The sequence below is a fragment of the Chiroxiphia lanceolata genome, chromosome 5 (assembly GCF_009829145.1).
Source record: "Chiroxiphia lanceolata isolate bChiLan1 chromosome 5, bChiLan1.pri, whole genome shotgun sequence".
NCBI classification, from domain to species: domain Eukaryota; kingdom Metazoa; phylum Chordata; class Aves; order Passeriformes; family Pipridae; genus Chiroxiphia; species Chiroxiphia lanceolata.
The window spans coordinates 4,223,757-4,240,904 of record NC_045641.1 but is presented as its reverse complement, the minus strand read 5'-3'; the positions used below and the strand labels follow the sequence as shown (position 1 = coordinate 4,240,904).

Below are 17,148 nucleotides of genomic sequence, written 5' to 3'. Positions count from 1 at the left end.
CCTTTTGAATGAGCCTCCATTGCATTGTGCAGATGCTCAGGGGTGTGAATGTTGTGGCAGGCTGCCACTAGCAGTGCATCCTAGATTGTGTCCCACAGGGTTGAGTCCCCCTTCACCCTGCTCCACGTTGCTTGTAGTGCTGTTTCATTGGGACTTTCTGGAAAATGCCCAAGGTGAAGTCGACAATGAAGTCAAGACCTGGTCCAGCATCACCTGTGTCCTACCTTGGCAATTGCTTCATCTGCTCCAGGCCTAGGGGTCCCCATTTTACCACTTGGTCAGGTGGGTGGCATAAAAAAAAGGTGTGTTCTGGAAGTAGGATGGAAGAGGGAACAGCTGGATTCCTTGACTGCTTTGCAGTGATGTTTTTACTCACGGTCCTGCAAAATCTTGAAGATGGTAAAGGCTACATGAAAGTGCTCATGGTAGGGCCTCCCTTTGGGTGGAATCAGCAAATGCATTCAACAAGAAAGTCTGCTGGGGCCACCCCGTGTTCAGCTTCCCTCCAACTGGGCTGGAAAAAACCCGATTATGTAACCAGGGTCAACCTCCAGAAATGCAGTAAGCCCTGAGCTGCTCATGGACCCACCCTCCCACCAGCCACATCCCTGGCAGGGGCTCTTCACCAAGGACACAGGGTTGTGCTGGCAGCCCTTACTGTTCCCTGACTTCCAGGGGAATGGTGTAAATCTGTGTCAGGGCATGTTTAGGTTGGATATTAGGAGAAAGTTCCTTACCCAGAGAGTGGCTAGGCACTGGAACAGGCTCCCCGGGGAGGTGGTCATGGCCCAAAGCCTGACAGAGTTAAAGAAGCATTTGGACAACACTCTGGGCACTTGGTGTGATTTTGGGGGTTGTCTTGTGCAGGGCCAGCAGTTGGACTTGGTGATCCTTCTGAGTCCCTTCTAACCCAAAGCCTTCTGTGATTCTGCAGCCCTATGATACTGCAGCCCTTCTGCACTCGTCAAGTGGCTCCATACTGAGAGGTGGGACCATCTCAAGTCAAGGAATGTTACTAAATTTTGGAGGAGGCAATGGGATTTCTGCTTCTCCACCATTCAGGACTCAGCATTACACTGCACTATCTGGGCAGGAGGTTTCAAAGCTGCAGGATCTTTTTTGCATCCTCTGTTCCAGCTGCCTGCCTTTTGTAGGTCGATCCCAATTAACCAAGCATACGTTGGAGGGAGATAGTAAGTTTTTCAGGAATAACTTTAAGGAAGGATTTGTGTGTGGGTAGGGGACCTTCCAAAGGAAGGAAAACCAGGATGGAGTCGAGAGGAGATGAGAAATGTGAAATGGTGTGAGGAAGCCAAGGCTGGCGCTCGTACAAAGAGCCAATATTGATACAATGACAAGGCAGCGCGTTGGAGATAAAGGCAGGGCTGAGACTGACAGCCGTGGGAAGAAGGAAATAAAAGAGATTCTTTATTATATTGGCTGCCTTTTTCTGCCTGTGATTTAAGAGCCTGGATCTGAATTAAATGCCAAGGGAATGGGAGCTGCGTGGGGGAAGAATCGGATCGGTTTGAACCACCACTGTGCAGAAACAATGAACAAGGGATCTGAAACCAGGGATTTCCCCCCCCTCCCTGCTCTTTCAAATGCATTTCATAGTATTTTGCTTTGTGCTCCTGCCTGGTGTAATGTCACCTTGAGCCTCTTTTGGTATTGTTTCCCATCCCCTGGTTTACAGGCTGGCAATGTGGCTTGTGGTCCTTCCTTTGGTTTCCAGTGGACAGACTGGTTTGCCAGTGGACTTCAGACTGACAGAGGAATTGGAGTACAGTGGTGTGTGCTGTACAGCTGTGTAATGTTGATGATTGCAGGCCAGCCAGTGTGCTACTGTTAAAAGTATGGCTGGGGACTCTGTTTGAAGTGTTAATTAGCAGCAATTAATAAGAAGTGAAAAATTAATACCCTATGTCAGCTTTCTTTGCTAGTTAGTTATATCAACACCAAAGCTCAGAGCTATTTTGAAGCTTGTGTTTGCATAAGAGTTTGGTTTTGTTGTCACATAGTATTGGGAAAATCCTAAAGTGCTCTCCTACCATAACTAGTAAACTAGTTATTCCCAAAATAAGAAGCCAAGCTATAGCCTCTGAAAGATCCAGTTTTCTTGGGATGCGGGTGCTCTCAATATGACATTTTAAAACCAGTAAGTTTTCCATAACTTAAGCAAAAAATAGATTAAAATAGAGTTAAAAAGCAAAAATGTTGATGATGTTGCTGAATCTGCCTAAGAGATTCTTCATTTCCCCCTTTTAATTGAAGTGGGTTCAAACCCAGCCCCAGATGTGGCCACCGAGGGTGGATCCCAGTCGTTCTGCAGACACCTTGGGCAGGTTCCTGCTGATTTTCCCATCCATTTTCCATTTCTGATCAGGGGAAATTCCCTGATCCAGAGGAATGAGCCCCTCTCATCTGCCCAGGTCTGGTGGCAGATCTGGGGCTTGACTGCATAAGAAAAAGCAAATACTGTTGTTGTCTGATTGGACACCTTCAGCGTTTTATCAGCTCATAACTTTGTTTTATCAGCATCACAGGAGCGTCACAAGATTCAACTACAATACCAAGAGGCTTATGTTTCTTCCTGGTATTTATATGGTTACCCTTGAGTTCTCTTTAAAATGATGGATTTGTTGTGTTTAAATTGATCTCTCTCTTTCTGTTCTTTGAATTTTTTTAGTAGAGCCAAGTTACCTTCCATCATTGTCTGTTCCTAGGCAAAAATGAAAGCAGCTGAGTCCACCCAAGGTTTAGCTTAAGCTGACACTTCCCCTCCTCTCCCATTTAACAAGCTTGATGTAAAATCCTGATACTTAACTAATTTATTATTAATGATGTTTACAGAAGTATTCTCTACCACAGGAGAAACGTTTTTTTGACTTTCAGTAAACTGATTGCTTTGAGTTTCATAGTTAATTGAAACTTAATATACACTGGGGATGAGTGATGTGTATGTTCTGAGGTTAGCTGCACTCAAAATGTTCGTAGTATATAATACACTTAATTCATTAGCAAGTCTCATGTCAACAAAGAATAAAGATAAAGTGCTGTGGTGGTCATTGCAGTGGGGAAGGGATGATTATTATTTGTGGAGTGCTCAAAGTATACTGAGCACTTTATGAAGAGACCAACAACCATATTGCTGTGAGCTGATTTATGATCTCAATTTTTAAAAATTTTTTTAACTTTCCTTAGCAGGTTCCTTTGGGGTGGGGAACACAAGTTGCTGATGGAGGGATTGTATCACCTGCCTTGGTAATTTGCTTCCACCAGGGATGCTTTGTGCACACCCACGGTTTGATTGCAATTGTGATCTCTCCAGCAGACAGTCCCACCATGGTCCAGTTAATGGATATCACACTTAGACTTGACATGCTTCTCATCTTTTTCAGTTCCTCCTATAACTGCTCACATACGTGCATTTCTTCTTTAAAATTGTCATTGGAACGGCCTTAAAAACTGGGAATGAAAAATCTAGGACAGAACACTCTCCTTCTTTCTGTTTTATAACCACCATATCCAGTCTTCTAGAATATGCCTCCAGAGTAGTAAAAGTTGAAAAAATCCCATAATATTTTTACAGTCTTATTACTCCTGCTTTGCCTGGCTTGGGCAGTAAACTTTTTTCCTACTTTTAGTCACACTTCTTGTCGAGCATTTGACGCTGGTGCTGCCATCACAGTCCTCTCTGCCATGCAGGTCTTGGAGGCATCCACTAATAAGCAGGACTAGTCTTCCACATAGGATATTCTGGGCACACACCTTCCCTACTCTCTGCCTTTGCTTTAGCATATCTTGTCTGAATAGCTGGCTCCCTCTGTGCCCATAATCCCAGCTCTTGGTTTCTCTTTTTCAGTCCTGCTCTGACACCTCATAATTTATCGCCATCTCAGAGAGTTTTTACTGAAAAGCTCACTTTAGAGTTCTTTTTAATCTACTCCTAAAGGTGTATCCCGGGGTATTGCTTGTCTGGTGGCTTACTGTAGCTAGAAATACAGTTCTCATTTAGTCTGGTGTCTGATGTAAGATCTGGTAAGCCTGTATGCCCTTTCTCATATAATTTTTCATTTTTGTGTGTTTTTATTCCACTTTGTGATTACTAGGGTCATTACTTCTGGAAGAATCTCCTCTGCCAACATAAACCAATTTAAAATGAGTTAGTATTTGCCACCCTGCATGTTACTAACTGATACAGTTACTTTGGGTCCATCTTCATTCAATAAACAGTTGCAGCCAGCACTGTTTCACTAGGACATTTGCATTTTACTTGCTGCATTTCATTTTCTAGAGTTATTCCAGTTGCTCCCAAGTATTTTCTCTTCTATGTTTCTTCTGTTTCATTATCAGAAATCTTCCCCTTTGGAAGTTTGAATATTTGTGGAGCAGGAGATACATCCCACACAGTGTTAGCCACCAAAAAGTTGTAAGCCAAGGGCTGGACTTGCTGGAGGGTAGTTGAGTTGACATTTCCTGCCTTTTTTTTTGGCAAAGGTTGAACCACCCTGTGGGCTGGTCCTTTTCTCTCTATTGGTGGTACTGGGAGCAGGAGTGAACTTTGGGATGTGAAGCCTGTGGATGCTGTTTATTACCTTATAATCTTCTCTGTTGTTATTATTATTATTATTGCTGTTATGATATTATTGCCAAAAAGATCCTTTGTTGTGGTTTTCATCCACCTCTAGGGTCAGCTTGGAGATGAGAGCGGGATCAAAGGCTTATAGTCAGAGAATCACAGGATTGTTTAGGTTGGAAAAGACCTCTAAGATCATGAAGTCCAACTGTATCAAGATGGGATAACATGAAAACCACTAGGAAAGGCTGAGGGAAGGGGTTGGTGTAGGTAGAACAAACCACTCATTGTTTTTTTTTCTTTTTTTCTTCTAGCTTGTCCTCCAGGCACTCCCTGCTGCAGGATGAATTAGGAAGGCAAAGCCTTTTCCTCTGAACCATGGAGACGAGGGCATCTTTCATGGCCACCATGAGAGAGACCCAGCATCTCTCCCCGGAGAAGGGTCAGAGCCCATCAAACGGCAACAGGGAGCAGTTTGATTCAGGTGAGCTCCCCTTCACCCCCTTGGGTTGTTGTCACTGTTGCAGCCCTCCAGCTGTGACTTTGGGTTGAGTTGCCATTTGGAGCTTCCTGTGTGTCCCCACTGAGGATGAAGAGGAGATGGGGCAGAGGAGAACATCTCAGTCCTGGTAACTCATGTGATGCAGACTCCTCTCTTGGGGCGGGATTCGTGTCCTGCAGCCTGATTTAGTCACCACCGGCTCCATTTATATCCATGGGAGGGTGGTAGGAGCCTCTAGGATGAGATTCAGTTGTCCAGCTGTAGACACTGGTTTGGGATGAGAAGAACTGGCTGGTGGTACCTGAATTTCTTTGAGAATATGGGTCTTGGTGACTCTTCCATGGTCGTGCTGGAGGTTTGTGGTTTATCAGGTGCTTGTCTGTCCCCCCTCTCTGCACACTTGGTGTGTTAACTACTAAAGCATTTCAGTTCTCTGTTCACTCAAAGAGTCATGAATGTGTCTTTGTGCTATAAATAAGATGTCTAAGCAATTTGCTACAAATGTGTTCTCCTTCACTGAAGCCTGTGAAAAATCCATGTTTCTGGAGCCACAGGTTTTAAGTCTTTTTTCCCCTTTATTTCCCATAGCCAAACATCATGGGAAGCTGGTAACAGCTGGAACAGTTGCATTTTTATAGTGTCAATGGATGAGCACTTTAAAGCCATTGAGAGGCTCACAGATAATGACTTGTTGATTTTATTTGCCATCCTGGGCTTGTTTATACATCCTTGTATTGTGAGCCAGCCAGCCTTGACTCTTTCATTAAGAAAAAGCTCTGGACCTAAGTACCAATAATTGGAAAAGGAGCTGATATGTAAAACAGGTCTAAGGCCAAATTTATCACCTTTCAGGGTGTCCTCTGCTCCTCAGCAGTTGGGCTTTTCTGATGGATGAGGAGATTTGTGTGCAGTCCTATTACATGTGTGGGTGGTACTGGGTCCTTTGTGCTGGTCTCATCCCTGGGCCAGGCTGTCTCTGCTCTGGATGCCCCGTCCCTTACAGATTTCTAGCAGGGAACAAAGTCCATTAAAAGAAAAACATTTTGGAAACATACAGTCCCTTCAAAATTCTTTGTGATGAAATGAAGCAAAACAAACCACTGATGCTGTGATGAATGAGTGCTCTGACATTATTTTTACAGACCTTGTAAAAAGTAATTTCCTGATAAAGTCTGCAGATAAAACATGGTAGAGAATCCAGACGGGTGATGTGTCAGAGAGAAATGAGCTGACAGGGAGGGAAAGGCTGCAGCTCTCACTCTGCCTCCTGTCTGGGTCTTGAAGTCTCTCTGTTTGGGTTTAGAAAGGAGAGATCTGGGTGATATTTTTTTGAACAGGTGCTGTTGTGAGTTTTGCTGGACTGCTTGGGGATGAACCTGCTGGTTGGGCTGTGGCAACAGTGGGGCCAGTGAGTCTCTCTGTGTTGGTGTGTGGCAGAGCAGGTCAGGGTTAATGAGGTCATGAAGTACAGGAGGACTTGATGCATCCATAAATAGCATCTTTGTGGTAACACTACTGAAAAGCTATTGCTGAATTCTGGAGAAGACTTGGACTCCCTGGAGACATCACTCCTTGTAAGGGCCAGAGATTATATACTGAACAGAGTAAAAATCTCTGCCCCCACTGCTCTGTGGAATGGCTTCCTCCCATAAGACTGCTGAGGAAGGCTGGAGAAAAGGAGACACTTACCTTGACTCACACAGCAGGTTAGAGCAAAAACAAGAATAAAAATTGAGACTATACAAAGAGCATCATGGGCTGAGGGAACTGGCTCATACTCTGAAATAGAAGTACCTGAACAGAAGGAAGGAGAGCCCAGGGCTGCCCTGAAAGTCATAGAATCACAGAATTATTCGGGTTGGAAAAGCCCTCTAAGATCATCGAGTCCAACCATTAACCCAGAACTGCCAAGGCCACCACTAAACCATGTCCCCAAGTGCCACATCTGCATGTTTTTTAAATGTCTCCACCACTGCCCTGGGCAGCCTGTTCCAAATGTCCTGTTGATGTCAGATATCTTGAGGTGAAGATGTCCTTGGGGTTATTGAGCAGCCCATCCCAACACCACATACAAACATGTGGTGCAACCAGGCAGAGGGGATACACAGGAGTAGGGAGCAACCAGGCAGAGGGGGTGATGCACTTTAAGCTTTTCATGTCAAATGCTTTTGAATTTTAGTGGGATGGAGATTGGTTGTGCTCAGGGTAAAAAGTTGCTTAAGCAATTTTAAGCCTGGGATGGATAAGCATATCTGCACATCTACTCAGGGACTAACATACTTTATTTTAGAGGCTCAGCCTTTGAAATCTCTGCACCTGGCTCTTCTCTGTAACATTAATTCCATAGGGTAGGAGGCCTTGAGGCTGAAAAATATCCCTGTTCATCTAAATTGCTTGCCTACATGATACAGAATTTTTGCACCAAGCTCCTACTTTATGGTTAAGTTGTGCCTTATTGTTCAGTCAAGGTTGAACAAACCCCTGATTTTGGATCAAATATCTCAAGTAGAGCCAGCTTCTGTGCCTGAAGGTTTTTGCAATGATTGCAGAAAATCAAAGCAAAGCCCAGTCTTTATTCTGTGTTGAATTTGTCTATTTTCGTGTTGTAATCATGGGGTTGGGTTATTTCTTGTCTTGCTGAGTTGAAGAGTCATCTGGTAGCCACTTTATCACTGGAGTAAGTGTTGATTTACATCTTCATATTTAAGTAGGTTATTTAAGTTTGATGCAGCAGCGTGGAAGTGTTTAACAGCATTGACAGCTCAGCTCTCTGCTTTGGACTCCCAGACTCTTTACCCTCCACCAGCTCTGTCTCAAAAAACTCTCTTCTGATCCCCTTTTCCCCCCTCATCTATGTATGCCTGGCGCCATAGGCAGCAAATAAAAAGCTATGTCTTCCCCTTTTAATAATGAGAGATTCCCTTTGCACAGCATAATTTTCTCGTCCTGAAAACTAGAGACCTATAGCAATAATTGCAATAAATTAACCCAGCCGTTTTCTTCATAAAACTGTCTGGGGAGGGTTCTTAATTCAGTTTGTCATGAGTCACTTTAATTACATCATGACCACACTGATGAATGTTTGGGCAGGTAAAGGGTCTTGCAGAGTTTGCCTGATAAATGCTTATTGCAAAGAGCTCATTGCTAGACTGTAAATATTTTTGCTCTGGGGATGAAACTGGGCTTGCTAGATTGCTTGGGAACAAAATGAAAACAATCAGATTTGGCTGATTTTCTGTAAGTGAAAGAAGATTTATTTTTAATTATTGCTCTCTGTGTGTTTCAGCAATGGTTTGGGGCCTTGACTCTGCTCAGTGCAGTTATAAAGAAAGAAATAAAAGAAAGAGTAGTCATGTCAAGTCCTTCCATGTGGGGAAAGATCATGTGGGGCAACAGTGGGATGGGGAGACATGATGCAGAGCCCCAAATCTGGAATGGGGCAAAATTGGGCTCCCCAGCCCCAAGGACTGGAGTGTTTGTTCCACTTGTTGCTTGGCCAACAGAAGCAACTTCTCATATTATCACCAGGGCACTGCTGGAGTTAACAGTACTGGGTGACCCACTTTTGGGGCACAAGCAAGGCCACTGCACCCTTGTGATAATGGGCAGGCAGCCACCTCCCTTGCAGCAAGAGTCATCAAATACTAAATAAAAGAGCAGAAGTGCCTGTATGACAGTTTTGTTCCCCCACTGCTATGAAAGCAGAGTCATTTCTGATCTCAGTGTTGGCTGCTAAAGTCCCAAAGTCAGCTGAAAGCATAGTAAGAGCTGGTCAAAACACAGATCTTTAAGGCAAGCTTTCTGTTTTCCCTTCTGTTGATGTTTATACTGGTTGCTATTCTCACCCTGAACTCTTTGACATAACTTTTGCCTTCTTTGGCTGTGTTTTAGGCTGCTTTTCTTTCTTTCATTCTTCTTTTTTTTTTTTTTTTTTTTTTTTTTTTTTTTGCGTTTGCACAGATGAGGGCTCCAGCATTGAGGATGCAGACTTCAACTGGGACGAATTCCTGGAGGAAACAGGAGCCAGTGCTGCTCCCCACACCTCCTTCAAACACGTACGTGCTTTGCCTGAGCCTCGCGGGTGTTCCGTGTGTTCCCTCTTCTGGTTTTCAGGGGGTCCCTGGAGAACTGAAGTGGGGTCAGACCATTTTGGGGAGAAATCATCCCTCCACATGTGTGGCAACCTGCCTGGGAATAGCCCCCCAACTGGTGTTAGGTGACCTTGGTGTGTTTGCAGTCACAGCTTGGAGCTCTGTCTGTGCCACTTCCTTGTAGTCTGCCTTTTGATGAAATTTTTCATTTTTGAGGGCTTGTATTGCTCTTCTTTTGCTTATAATGCACTCATTTTATTTTTTTTCTCTTCATTTATTTCCCCTTCTGCATTTATTGCTGTCCATCCCAACCAGTAGAGGTACATCTCACAAGAGTTTTGTTATTTCTCCAAAGCTCCTTTTAATGCATGATTTACTGACTGGCAGGGTCACTCAGCCATAGAGTACAGCATGGCCTGCAGGAAGCCATCTCTCAGCCTCTTGCCTGGAGATGCTGTCTCAGAAGTGTGAGAACCAGGTTCTTGGGCAGGTGGTGCTTTTCCTGGGTGAACATGGATCATACAGACAGCTGTGGTAGCTACAGCGTGGTCTGTGGCTCTGGTCTGTTTTAGTAGAAATAGCATTTGAATTCTCTGAAGTATTTACTGATGGAGACTATCAGGGCATGCTTTGAAGAAAGGATTCTGTCTCCAGGCAGAGCCCATCAAGGATCTTGTTGTTTGGGACCAACTTCTCCATCCACCACTAGTTGTTTAATGTCTTCTGTTCAATGTGTGTGATTTCACATGAGGACATGGGACAGAAACTAGACTGATTCTTGACTTCTTCATCACAGTCAAGGGTGTGCTCGTGTGGCCAAACTGGTAGATTTTCTAGGACATCTTTGTCATTCAAGTAAAGGACTGTGCTGTAAGAGATGTTGAGGCCTACTGGGACGGTGCTGTGATGCCTTCAACTGAATGAAGCCATGACAAGTCCTCATGGTTCTCTGTCCTCAGCTGCAAATCTCATGAAGATGGTGCTGTTCATCCTCCCAACTGACCTGTCAGATGTGAGAAGCAGCCTTACACTGTGTCTCCTGTCTGGCAGAGATGTCCTTTGGGGACAGTGTAGTTGGGCTGCAGTGAGAGGGAACTTTCCTGAAGGACCTGTTGCTGCTTTAAGAGAAGTCTTCATTTGGATGTCTGCTGTCATGCCGTTAATCACAGAGTTACGGAATGGCTGGGGTTGGAAGAGACATCTGGAGATCATCTAGTCCAACCACCCTTGTCTCCAAGTGATTTTGTGCCTTATTTTGTAGGGCTAAGGAGCTGCAGGGATGAAAAACCTTTCCTTCATCTAGATCTGAAAAAATAATATAGTCCTCTATCCTTGCTTTGAGTTCATTATAACAACAGTGGAGTACTACAGGATGAAGGACCATAATTCTCTATACTGGAGAATTACAGGCAATACTTATTGTAGAGTTTATTCTTGATCCAGCAGCTGTCTGGAGTGATCACCTTGTCCCAGTTTTCTGCTCCAGAAAGTTTTGTACTTCATGAAGGCCTTAAAGATGTCTTCAGGTGCATGGAGATGCCCAAGTCATCCTGCTGATCCTGCTGACTGCAGCAGCACCTCAATCCCAGGACTGTTGAAATGAGATAACTTAGTTGTGAGAACAGTCCTTGGTGACTGTGCTTCACAGTCTGAAAAATGATCCTCCAGAAGACCTGAGCTGACCAGGAATCTGAAAGCTGTCAGAGATTCTGTTATCTGTCTGTTTGATTCTGTTCTTCATATGATTTCCAGTCATGAGTCCCTTCCCTCTAGAATACCTCACTGATATTATGGTGAGCACAGGAGAAAAACTACAAATGAATCCCTCTCTGCAGTTATCAGGCTTGGGTGCTTTGAGCTACAGCTGCCAGTCTGTACTGGGACGAGGCCAGGAGATCCAGTCTGTGCTGGAGGGGGACCAGGAGATCCAATTTGTACTGGGGCATGGGACAGTCTGTACCCTGGATTATTTATGAGGACCCTGAGCACCACAAGAGCCAAGATCCAGTCTTACCACTAAGTAAAGCAGTTAAAGAGACCTTCTTCAATCTTAGGCCATCTCCAAAGGTCCCTTTCACCTGTTCTGTGACTCCAGGTATCGATGCTGCTGGAAGTGCCCACACAAGTAAAGGCACATGGAGTGCTGCTACCTGCAAATAATAAATGGGTTTGGCTGGGCAGCCCTTGGGTAAGAAGCTGGAGTGGGATGAGCACTGAGGGAGCACTGCTCATGTGCCTAAGGAGTGTTTTGTCAGCAGCTTGTCATCCCCAAGTCTGTGAAATCCTCAGTTCACCAAGTAGATAATGTTACACTTATCATGAGTAAAGGAGGCATTTAAACCTGTCATTTAAATGAGAAGTTAACCAGAGGCAGGCTTATCCAGATTTACAGTTTCTCTTGTTTCAGTATCAGGTAAGATTCTAATAAACCTGTAAAGAAGCTGTCCTTAAACATCTTGTAGGGAGTGACAGGCTACATTTTGGATGGTTTTCTGAAGACAAGGCTGGCACCTGAACCAGTGAATTGGCATCCACCTCTTCTTTATCAACAACAGGTAGAGACATCCCACTGGCCTTTGGAACACAAGTTATGCTGTTCCTACAGCAGGCCCTGCAGTATCCCAAAAGAGATGCACTGTCATCTCCAGTGTCCTAAGGCAAGTTACATGTGACCTGTCACTGCTTAGGTAAATGGAAGTGACATCTTCGTCAGATGGCAGGACAGTGACCTAAACAATTTACTTTTTTGCAGTGATGGGTCATAGCTCATTTACCAGGGTGCTGGGAGGGTGAATTAGTTGAGGCTTGAGCTGCTGCAGATGGGTTCAGTGAAAACACTTGGTCTGCCTGGTAGAGCATTCAGCCCTTGATGCTTGTTGAGCCTCAAGAGATGCTTCAGTGTTGCTGTATGGCTAGTTATTGTAGTTGGGCTTAACTCCTAGAGATGCTTCATACCTGCCTTTCTACCTTGCATGTGTCCAGTGATTTGCCTGATGGAGCTGTGCAGTGGGAAACGATCCCTCATTTGAGTTGTATCACCTTTCTCCCAGGAATTTCTGAGATTTAGGAAATGAAGATGGGTTCTGCTCCTCTCTTAGATATAGTGCACCTGGAATAACTCTTTGGAGGATGACGGTGTATGTGCCAGTGAAGTAGGAATGGAACTTCTTAGACAGATGCAAAGGACGTGGTTTGATTAAGAAGCAAAATCAACTCATGTCCTATCCTAGAGCTGCACTTTAAGGGCAGCATTATCAGGGGAAGGGGGGTCTCCCTGCAAAGAAGGAAAGGTAACACCACGCCTTTCTCATTTTGCAAGGTTGAAATCAGCCTTCAAAGCAGCTTCCAACCAGGGATGAAATTAGAAGTGGCCAACAAGAGCAATCCAGACACGTACTGGGTGGCTACGATCATCACAACATGTGGACAGCTCTTGCTGCTTCGTTACTGCGGCTACGGGGACGACCGCAGGGCAGACTTCTGGTGTGATGTGATGACAGCAGATCTGCACCCTGTGGGCTGGTGTACACAGAACAACAAGGTGCTGATGCCTCCAGATGGTGAGTTCTGGCTGTTTTGGTAATCTCTGGATCTCCAGTTGGTCTGGGGTGGGTATTCCAGACCCGCAGCTGGTGTTGGGTGGGGCAGTCAGGCTCGTGTCCCCATGGGTCAGTGGGTGATTCAGTTTGCCGGTTGGTGACAACAGAAGGCGCTTCTGTAGGAAGTGTTGTCTTAACAAGGAAACTTACTGCTAAACTGTAAAGCTGTGATTTTCACTTAGTGGAGAAAACTGTCCTGTTCTCGTAGAAAGGAGGGATGAAACTCAGAGTGAGAACAAACTAAAATAAGCAAGGTTAGTTTGGGTGTGACCAAAATCAGAAGTTGGTTGTGCACTCAGTTTAAAACCTTCCATTGCCAGATTCTGGCAGCTTTTAATTCCAGTGGTAGATACACATGATTAAAGGTAGCAAAATTTGGTCATTATAGGTTAGGGCATGTCCTGATTGTCAGGTCTTAGGTGCACAAAAACTGAAGGCAAGAGGTGTAGGTGTAGCAATTTGTTAATAATAGAATTTGATCTCCAGTGTGTAAGAATATATATATGTTTTATATATGTATATATGTACTATGTACATCACCAGAGCAGCTATGTATCCTTACTACTACATAGCTCCAAGCAGAGGCATATTGTCAGTGTTTCTGGTAAGTATTCCTGCCATATATCCCATTTATTCTGGATCAAGGGAAGAAGAGATGAATATTTAGCCTCCAGCTTGTGCATACATAAACGAAAAGTCTCATTTAAGGATTCTGCTGCTGAAGTTACTCTTTTTCTTCCTGTTACATGTGAGCATTGAAAACAGTGCATGTGCCAGTTGTATGCCATGTGGGATTTCTTCTGGTGTAAGTGTTGCCCAGCTTCCCACTGAACTGAGCTGTAGACACAGTCTTTGAATCAGAGCTGACATTCCTGCCTTGTGTATACCCAAATCTGAGCTAAACGTACTTTTTTTTTCTGATCTGTGTGTTTTGAATAAACACAAGATTGATTGTTTAAAAAAAAAAAAAAATCCTGAAGATAAATATGGCTGAGAAATCTCTTGGCTTAGCACCAGTAAATCAAGCTGATGTGAGAGGGGTGAGGCATTTTATTTTATGGGTCTCTTAAACTACGTTTTATTATGTGGATTATAATCAACGTTACCGGAAAGGTGTACAGTGCTACAAACTAAATCTGGAAATGTGAGGGTCAAGGGGGTAAGAGATCTTATCGAATGTCATAATAGAAAGTAACGATTGCCTTATAACCAGAGGCAACTGCTTTTCCTGGATATGTTGGAATTTGCCCTTTGGGTCGTGGCTCCTTTGTGTGAATTGTCTTGCTTGAATGACTGCAAGTGTGTAATACGTCCCTTCTCCTCTGGATGGGTGATGTGACTGTACAACGGGGTCTTAAATTTGGGCAACTGCTCAGTTGGTTTTTGTTTGTTGTTTTTTTTTTTCACCCACTCCCATTCTCAGTGAATAAACTCTGTTGAATATATCTTAGTATAGTTTTCAGAAAGGATAAATTAAATGCACAGGTTGTTATTTCAAAAGAGATTTAATCATTTAAGAACTGGGTTCGTATTTTGGAATGAGGCATCTAAAATGCCCAAGATGATTTAAGCCTTCAGGACTGAGAGAATCATAGAATCTGTGCATTAGTAAAAGAGAAACTGATGTTCTCTATGAACTCTGTGGAGATTTTTTTACCTTTTTACCATTGCACACTATTTTGTTGGCAGACTTTTGGGAGAAACAAAAACCAGCTTCAAATTGCGTGGGCCCGTTTCCAAAGGGACTGATTCTGCACATCTTGATTACCGTGAAGGTATCTGTTGGCAGGACCATGCAAACAGCGTGGCCAGGACTGGTTATCTGTCGTTAGGGTTTGATTTTAATCAGGAGCTGAAGGCTTTGGTTAAAAAGTGGATCTGCCAAGAAGGACTTGTTTAACGGCCAGAACGACAGCGCTGGGACATTGCTCTGTTTCTGCTTACGGATCAGATCGGACTGATCAGTGCTTGACTTACAAATGTGATGCCAGACAAGAATGGTGGAGTGATGGGACAAAGAATGTCATTAGGTGGGAGAGAGATACGAGGAAAATGGGCTGGCTCAGTTTAGCAAATCAATAGAACTTGATTTAATGTCCAGCACACACAGAGCTTCTAAGGGGCAGCTGCCAAATAATTATTGTTTATGATCCCAATAGAAGGAAGTCGTTTAATCTGCAGACTGCTGCATGATTATTTATTGGGTGATGTCAGTGTTGCATCACAGTGTCTGTGGCCTGTGAGGAGAATGTCAAGTCATGTTGTGTCCTCCCATGGTGGTGCAGTGCACTAGATCAGGACTGCTCAAGTAAAATACTGGAATTGGCAACAAAATGTATTGGCTTATGGAAGGATGGTGTGTGAGTGCATGTGTGCCTGAGAACTTCACCCTCTGCCCCCTCCTTCTCTTCCACAGGAAATCAAAGGAGTAAAATTGTAGTTACTTCAAGCTTTGCCATTAATTATATTTTTCTCATTACAAATCGGTGTGTAATTTGAATTGCAAACTCAACTATCCTGGCAGAATAGATCTGTTTACCATTCAAAGCAAAATGAAAATTATTTAAATTAGTTAATATAGAACTCATTTGAATGAATTGGATGTTTATTCATGAACTAGCTGAGGCAAGTGTGAAGCTGTCCTTATGGTCTGTAGCTTTAGCACTGATCAGCTCTAATGTCACGTCCTGGGACAGAGATTTCTTTTTTATTGCATATTAACTGTGGTGTAAGCAGTGAGTAACTACTGCCTGATGTAGCTGAGTGTGAAATTTTCATCCTTTCTGACAAGGCCCTTCAGCAGTTGTAATTTGTATTAGGAAGGACAACCTGCTTCATAGTTCACTGACAGTGGCAAGGCTGTGGTGGTATGGTAGGATTTGTTTTCTTCACTACAGGGTTGTGAGATATAATACAGATCTTTCCAGCAGTTAGTTAAAATTTCCCCTTATATCAGCCTGCATGGGAACAGGGACGGCATTAATCCCCTCCTATGTCTTCCCCAAACACTGTCTTCCTCCTCAGCACAGAGCTGATGCGGTTGTTTGTCAACATCCTTCAACCCTTGGGACGTTTTACCCATTGAGCATTAAAAATTTAAGCCTGACTAAACTTTCCCTGACTGGCAATTCCTTTAACTGTGAAAGGAAAAGAGGCCTCTTGCCTCCTTTAGCCTGTTATTTCCACGTGCTGTTTCCCTTTGTTGATGACAGTTGAGTTCATGAACACATTTACCGTCGGGTGCACGAGCAGCGTGGAGAACCTGACAAGCGTAGTAGTTAAATTATGCATCGTGAACCACGAGGAGAACAGGAACGTCTCGTGATTGACACGTGGGTGTTTTTGTACAGATTGCAGATTTACAGCTGAGCCAACAGAGCCCAGTCTCTCCTGGCACCGTCTTAATGCATTCTGGGACGCGCTAAAGACGCTGGACGACAAGATTATTGTGTACACTTGTAATTGCCGTGGTGGTTCTGCTTTAATGTTATTGACAGATGGAAATTCAAATAGGGCATTGCTGTGTTCAGATCCACGTGGTGGGCTGGAGTCTGCCTGCCGTGTAAACTGGGAGAGAGAGGAGGCTTGAGGTGGAAAGAAATACAGCAGGGAGAGAACCCGGGTCTATGTTTTGATTATACAATGAACTGGGACAGATGGAAAAAACCTCTGAACACCAGCTGTACCTGGATTTGGTGATCACAGTGATCAATCATACTGTGATTCTGTGTAGAAGAGCAGCTTTTACTTCTGTGTTTCACCAATATAAGGGGAATTAAAGCTCAAAAGCCTCATTCGGGGATTAAATGAGTCCCTCTTGCATGGTGCTAAACTTTCTTAAGTTTAATTATCAAATATGCTGTTAAGAGCATTGAACATAAAGTATTTTGCCCACCTAGGGTTTCTGTGAAGGTAAATGTTACTTAGTCCCTATTTGAATAGGTTATCATGTGTCTGTTTCAACTCCTACCCTGGATCCAGGCCAAGGGAGGGAAATTTCACTCAAATTTCAAGTGCTGGGTCAGATTCTGGGCAGGGCATGGATGAAGAAGGAGATAAAACTTGTACCGTGGCAAACTGAGTTGCCTCCAAATGACAGCTTGTTGCTTTTTTGTTTGTTTTGTTTTTATATATCTATATATCCGAATCTATCACAGAGCAAAATCCTACTCCTTGAGATCACTGGTGTAAAGGAGAGGGGAGAAATGGATCTGGTTGGCCACGTCAAAACTTATGGCATGAGGACTCAGTGGGTTCTGCATAGTCAGAAGATGGTCTGGTGTGTTGCAGGTGTGGATTTGGTGTCATTCAAGACTCCCTGGGTGCACAGAAGGCTTTTTTGACAGTCACAGCTCAGCGTGGTGGAGATGTGGCCTT

At 43.9% G+C, this 17,148-nt stretch overlaps 1 protein-coding gene across 1 annotated transcript in view; it reads left to right on the top strand.

Annotated features, from left to right (window-relative positions):
• SFMBT2 (Scm like with four mbt domains 2) overlaps positions 1-17,148 on the top strand; it is a 122,590-nt gene that overhangs the window by 8,075 nt on the left and 97,367 nt on the right. The window contains 3 exon segments of the mRNA XM_032688517.1: positions 4,894-5,063; positions 9,042-9,136; positions 12,492-12,732. Of these exon segments, the coding sequence (XP_032544408.1) occupies positions 4,958-5,063; positions 9,042-9,136; positions 12,492-12,732 (442 nt within the window). The 5' untranslated portion in view covers positions 4,894-4,957.